The 7,500-nt window shown below is 45.7% G+C and overlaps 1 protein-coding gene across 1 annotated transcript in view; it reads right to left on the reverse strand.

The window, feature by feature from the left end:
* Positions 1-7,500, reverse strand: part of tll1 (tolloid-like 1) — a gene marked incomplete at both ends in the record, with an annotated part of 62,749 nt that overhangs the window by 5,429 nt on the left and 49,820 nt on the right. Inside the window, 2 exons of the mRNA XM_083655537.1 lie at positions 3,560-3,687; positions 6,128-6,253. Coding sequence (XP_083511663.1) covers positions 3,560-3,687; positions 6,128-6,253 — 254 coding nt within the window. The remainder of the gene's footprint in view (positions 1-3,559; positions 3,688-6,127; positions 6,254-7,500) is intronic.

The following is a 7,500-nucleotide window of genomic DNA, read 5'->3' on the forward strand; positions in this document are numbered from 1 at the left end:
GTATATAAGCCGCAGGAGCAAAATTGACTGTTTTTTACATATATAAGCCGCACCGGACTATAAGCCGCGGGTGTTTTGATGTTTAATTACCATATGTAAGGGTTCGTGCACAGAGAGGAATGTCGGGAAAGAGATGGCTGTTTGGGGAAGCTCCCATTTATTAACATTTCAACAAAAGGTGCTGTCAACAATCAAACCAGGTACCGTAATCCTTGTCTTCATCTTTTAGGTGAAGGTGCAGCGTCAAAAACAGAGTCAGAGTCAAAGTCAAGTCACTAATCCTCGTCTTCCTCTTCTTCCTCCGTACTGAAACCAGCAAAGTCCTCAACTTCAGTGTCGGAAACGAACAGGTTCAGGGTGGCTTCGTCAACCACTCTCCTCTCTCCTTCGTTGTCACTCTCAAAACCAAGGAACCCCTCTTCGTCACTGTCGGTGTCGGAATCGAACAGCCTCTGAAGGCGCCCAGCTGTGCCGGCGTCATCATCACGCAGCAGTCCAGCCTTTCGGAACCCGAATGGAGTTTGTGGTCTTGATGGCTGCTTTCACGGAATCTGTTATATGAGCCCTCATGCTGTCGAGAACGAGCAAAGCTTTTTTTTGGTGAAAGAATCCTTCAGGGCGCTTGACGTAGCACTCAGCCACTCCTTCATGACACTTTCCATCATCCACCCTTTCTTGTTGACTCTGAGGCATATCCCACTGGGAATTTTCTCTTTCGGCATCGTAATCCGCTTAAAAATCACCATTGGCGGCAGCTTTACTCAAGATGCAGAGCAGGCCAGAACACAAGTGAAATTCGTTCTCTCGTGCCCAGTGGTTCTCAATGTGATCGACGATTCACCTTTCTTGTTAACAGTCCGAGTGAGTGGCAGGTCGAACGTCAAAGGCACTTCATCCATATTTATGATCTGCTCCGGTTCGATGGAATATTCCTTGATCTTCCTTTGTGTGAATTCGCCGAAGTTTGTGATTTTCTCCTGGTAGTCGGGGGAGGGAGTTGTTGGCCGAGTGGCCGTTTGCTTACCGTAATTACCATATGTAAGGGGTCACGCACAGAGGGGATTGTCGGGAAAGAGATGGCTGTTTGAGGAAGCTCCCATTTACCGTATTACCGTAACATTTCAACAAAACAACATAACACAACACCACCTTTGTTTATTTTTACAGTGCACACAGTGTCCGCGGTGTGGTGAAAAGAGGGCAAGAGAGGAAATTAAAACAGAAGTGGATTTATAGTTAGAAAGAGTGCTAAAAAAGAGAGATTTTATTTGTATTTTTTTTTTTTTTTTCTGAAAAAATCCATAGATAAGCCGCACCGTTATATAAGCCGCAGGGCCAAAAAACGGGGAAAAAGCCGCGGCTTATAGTCCGGAATTTACGGTACATGTAACCTGTGTTGTGTTGACAGCAGGTTTAGTCTGCTTCATCACATGTACATGTAACCTGTGTTGTGTTGACAGCAGGTTTAGTCTGCTTCATCACATGTACATGTAACCTGTGTTGTGTTGACAGCAGTAGCCTGTACTACGAAGCTAGTTTAATGCCTTATCCGAGTAAGTTTGAGTTTAAACCTGGTTTAGCCGTACTACAAAGCAAGTTAACTTTCAATCACCATGGCAACTGACGCTGCAAAGCTAACCTGGTCGCGACCAGGTTAGCTTCAGAGGATAAGATCAAAATCCATGACAGACCCATATAATCGGCTCTCTGGAGTCACTCACCGTTCATATAAGATCGCCATATGAAAAATAGATTGCAGTCAACTGAGAATATAACAAGAAAAACATTTGTGGCTCTGTAGGCTACATAATTAAATTAAGCCTACTTACCACTTTATGTCTTAACAGCTCAACGATGCGTGGAGAAATATGATCACTATTAATCACCGCGGCGCATATCATGAATGGACCCTCAAATGGAGTGAGGGTGATATTCTCCTACATGCCAGAAAAGCCTATACATATAATATAGATATGGGATAAATATGGATAGCCCCAATACTAAATATGCAGGCTATTCTTGCATCTTTCAGCTGGAACTGTGTCCTGTAGGCTGTATGCCAATATATGAGCAAAAATAGGCTAGTTTTTATCAATGATAATATGCCCGCATCGTCTCAATTCAGTTCAGCAGTTTTCTCTTTTATAGTAGGCTATTAGGCTTTATACTAGGCTATTTTATATATGAATTATTCGATCAGTGCAACCACACACATGAGTGATAGAGATCATTATTCATTGAGCATGCGTTTCTAAATCTATGGTCTAAATAGGCTTACAGATTGTGGAAATGTATAGACTGAGACTGCTGTATCAATGTATGCAGCTGTATCAGACAGAAATCGCTGATCAAAGTAGCCTAAATCAAATGACTGATGTGAATACAAGCTGCTGCTTTAGACAGCCCTTCAGCAGACTATCCAACGCGGATTTTCATTCTGACATTAAATCGCGGATACATTAAATATCCGCTAAAACTCTGATCATGCACTGCACTTTCATGGAACGAGGAAATGGGTGTGGAAATGGGTGTGGGCGTGGATCAACTCAGCTGTTCATAATGTGATTGGCCAGCGCACCTCTTTCGCGTGGACGCGCGCCTGTGCACGAGCGAAAAACGTGCGCGTGCACAGGCAGATCCCAGGTCCACTTACCTAGTAAAAAACCAGCGTCGTAGTATCAGTTAACTAGATAGCTTTGATCCTGTTCAGTCAAACCAGATCAAAGGGACTTATCGCGGATCTGTTAAACTAGTTTCGTAGTACAGGGCTCAGGTTTAGTCTGCTTCATCACATGTACATGTAAACTGTGTTGTGTTGACAGCAGGTTTAGTCTGCTTCATCACTTGCACATGTAACCTGTGTTGTGTTGACAGCAGGGTTAGTCTGCTTCATCACATGTACATGTAAACTGTGTTGTGTTGACAGCAGGTTTAGTCTGCTTCATCACATGTACATGTAAACTGTGTTGTGTTGACAGCAGGTTTAGTCTGCTTCATCACATGTACATGTAACCTGCATTGTGTTGACAGCAGGTTTAGTCTGCTTCATCACATGTACATGTAACCTGTGAGGTGTTGACAGCAGGTTTAGTCTGCTTCATCACATGTACATGTAACCTGTGAGGTGTTGACAGCAGGTTTAGTCTGCTTCATCACATGCACATGTAACCTGTGAGGTGTTGACAGCAGGTTTAGTCTGCTTCATCACATGTACATGTAACCTGCGTTGTGTTGACAGCAGGTTTAGTCTGCTTCATCACATGTACATGTAACCTGTGTTGTGTTGACAGCAGGTTTAGTCTGCTTCATCACATGTACATATAACCTGTGTTGTGTTGACAGCAGGTTTAGTCTGCTTCATCACATGCACATGTAACCTGTGTTGTGTTGACAGCACTGGCAGCAATCCATGTTAAGGGCTTGGCCAGGGGTGGAGCAGGATTCGATCCGCCGACCTCCAACTGCATGCTCCCTTGGCGGAGCATGGGCCTTTATACTGCGGAGTGAGTTTAACCAACCTACTCGCTACCACTCGGCCATTGGGGTTACACACACTTACTATCTTGACTCTGTGTCCCGGAGTGGCTGTGATGTCCCAGGTGCACTCCTTACGGCTGGGATACTTGTCTGGCCAGTTAGGGCTGCTCAGGGTCCCGCTGGGGCTGTGAATTTTATGCTCACACTCAGCTAAACACACGCATAACACAACAAACACACACACACACACACACACACACACACACACACACACACGCACACAGCAGACAGGAAGTTAAAACCAAGCCTGCAGAGGAAAAGGTTAAAGGAAATGGAAAGGGAGCAGGAAGCAGAGAAATGAGGAGAGAGAGAGAGAGAGAGAGAGAGGGAGAGAGAGAGAGAGAGAGAGAGAGAGAGAGAGAGAGAGAGGAGAGAGAGAGAGAGAGAGAGAGAGAGAGAGAGAGAGAGAGGATTTCAAAGAAACAGCCTCATTGCAAAGAAGAGGTTGAGAGTGGACCATGCCTGCATGCATGGCACGGACAAACACACTGCTAGAATGTTGTGCTTGGCAGGGTCGCAGTGTCTATGCGAGCGAGCGGTAGGCACACGCACGCACAGAACAAAAGGACCAGAAATTGCAATTATTTTATGCTAAAATCCCCTTCACTGCTGCGTCAGCTCATGCATTACTTGTTATTTTTACAAATTCCTTAAAAAAACCTATATTCATAGTAGTACAAGTAGTACCGGTAGTAGTAGTAGTAGTACAAGTAGTATTAACTCTGAGTTGTAGACTAGCACATGCTCCCTCCGATACATGTTCGAGGAGATTGACTGGCAGGACGTAGCACATGGGAGCATCATGCTATTCCCCCCCAGTTCCCCTCTCCCTGAACAGGCGCCCGACCAGACTAGTGCAGCGACAAGGGACACATACCCTTAATCCGGCTTCCCACCCACAGACAGGGCCAATTGTGCCTGTATGGACGCCCGACCAAGCCGGCTGTAACAAGGGAACCTGCAACCCTTGTGCTGATAGGCAGGCAATCTACCGCTGCACTACCCGGATACCTCAGTGTATGTGGGTCTTAAATGGGTAATGGCCTATATATATACTGTATGCACTTGTAGTGTGTGTGTGTGTGTGTGTGTGTGTGTGTGTGTGTGTGTGTGTGTGTGTGTGTGTGTGAGTGTACGCACGAGCGCATGTGTGTGTGTGTGTGTGTGCTTGCGTGCACGCGTGCGTGTGCTGGGGTGGAATGAGGGGGGGTAGCGAGGAAGATGAATGCCTGATGAAGGTGGTGGGAGGCGGCAGGCATGCGCAGGACAACAAGGTGCATTCCAAAGTGTCAGCTGTTATTTAGAGTGGGACAGACCTATAGTACATGCACATACTACACAGACTGACAGGCCTATAGCACATACTACACAGACAGTCCTATAGCACATACTACACAGACTGACAGGCCTATATCACATACTACACAGACAGTCCTATAGCACATACTACACAGACTGAGACCAACACATCACTGAATCAGACACGCTCCTCTAACAAGCCCTTCTATCATGTCAATTTACTTAATTTAATATCCCACACATACACACATACAGCAATGTGCAAACTCAGACATCCGTATATGCTCAACAGGCACAAAGCTAGCTACTGACATCATACTGATTTCAAATTTGAAAGTGAAAAGTGCCATTATTGTCTCATCTAAATATGTAAATAATTGAACACATTTTTATTTAACAAGTGTCTCCCTTTGATGACATGCACTGTTCAATTGAACACTGATGTGCAGTACATCCACCAACAAGTAACACTTTTTGATGTCATTCTTTTCCAAGTACGCACTCCATATGTTGAATGGTTCTCCATATGTACTGACATACATGCTCACACACGGAAACAAGCTGTGGGACGGGAATATGGATTTGCATGACATGTAAGGTTACTGGGTCAAGCTGGTCTAATACACACACACGCACGCGCACACGCACACACACACACACGCGCACGCACAGACACACATGCACGCGCAGACACACATGCACACACACAGGAAGACGGTGCTTCATGCACTGCTTTCAAGCTCCCAGATGTTTGAAACTTGAGTGCTTTTATGAGCAGCCCTGGGAAACTTTCGTGAGGTGTGTGTGTGTGTGTGTGTGTGTGTGTGTGTGTGTGTGTGTGTGTGTGTGTGTGCGTGCGCGTGCGCGTGTTTGCATGTGTGTGAACTGATGTGGTCTGTGTGTGTGTTCAAAAGTTCAACTTCAAAGAGCTGAGTATAATATCTCAATTGAACACTGTGTGTGCGTGTGTTTGTGTTTGAGTGTGTGTTGCGTGTTGGGAATGTGCTGATAGCTTTTAATACATTCTATTTTCTTTCACTTAAAACCAAATTCCTCTTTTTCTCTCTTCCACTCTCTCTCTCACACACACACACACACACACACACACACACACACACAGACACTTTCCTTATATGGAAACGGCCAGTCTATTGTGCTGGTAGACAGAGTAGTAGGGGTTGTAGGATGGGCGGTGAGTGTCTCTGTGCGTCAGGACGTGGTGCTGGTGTGAGTGTGTGAGCGCGTGCACGGCGCCCGTGTGTGTATGGGGGGTTGTGTGCGTGAAACCCACCTTCCTTGCAGTCGTGTTTGTTCTCGTGCAACACAAAGCCGTGGCGACACTGACACACGTAGGAACCCACTGTGTTGATGCACTCGTGCTGGCAGCCGCCGTTGTCCTTGCTGCACTCGTCCTTGTCTGTGGAGAGGAGAGGCGTGAGAGATGCACACATGCTGCCATACATCACTCATGTGAGGGAGAGCGTGAAGACAAGGAAGGGTGGGAGGGAGCGGGGGGGGGGGGGAGCGGGAGCGGGGTGGGAGGGAGCGGGGGGGGGGGGGGGGGCTGCAGGAGGAAGACCAGAAGGAAATGAAATCAAATAGGAAAGAGCTGTCGTAGGACAGACAGGGGGGGAAACTAGATCATCAGACGGTATGGAGACAACCAAATGAAAGAACGGTCCAAAGAAGAGACAGTGATGAATGGCAAAGAAAGAGAAACGGGAGCAAAGGACATGAGACCAAAACTAAGACCATTAGGTCTTTGCACACACAGTCAGATTGTTTTCGTATGTGTGTTTTTTAATCCGTCATCTGAAAACACAGACGGGTCCCAGCTCGCAAAAATCTATTGACTGATGCGAAAAACGCAGAAAATCGAACCTCGTCCGAAAACTTAAATGACGGACGTAATTGTCGGACTCGGTGTGTCACCGATGATTGACACAAATTAGGTCGTATTCTTTTCGGACTTGGTGTGCAAAAGCTATAGTATGTTTTTCCCATTAGCGTTTTTAATACAAGCCTGAGAGTTGTAAAGCTACATGAGACTAAGGTCACTAAAGCAGAGCCATCACAGCGTTACACACTGACTGCGCCCAGTCGGCAGAATATAATGTTAGCATTTGACCTTTCTGCAAACGACCGATACGTCGAATGTCAACGTTTGTTGAACCAAGAATACTATCAACACATTTCTAGATATACATGTACAGTATACAGTACTGTATATCACCGTTATAGTCTGCTATTGTAATAACAGATATACATGTACAGTATATCGACGTCATAGAGTCTGCTATTGAAATAGCACAGTGGAGAGTAAGGGGGTTGTGGGTGGAGGTGGTCAGTGTATGTACAAGCTGACTGAAGCTGACTGAAATCTACTTTGTCTGCACTGTGGAGGACATTTCCCTGAGTTTCAGTCAGCTTGTACGTACAGTACAGTACAGTACAGGAGCGTGACCCCATTGACCTTGCATTGGTTTTTGCCCAACTTTGCAGAGCTGCTGTACTATGAGGAACAGCATGAAGTGTGCTGAGAAAGAACTCAACCAAACATTATAATTGGTATAAGTAGCAAATAGGGCTCGACATTTAAAAATATTTGGAATATGCCTTTAACCTTAACCAAGTTGTTTTAGCTGCATAACCCATAACTGAAGT

Source organism: Poromitra crassiceps, assembly GCF_964638095.1.
Source record: "Poromitra crassiceps genome assembly, chromosome: 19".
NCBI lineage: Eukaryota > Metazoa > Chordata > Actinopteri > Beryciformes > Melamphaidae > Poromitra > Poromitra crassiceps.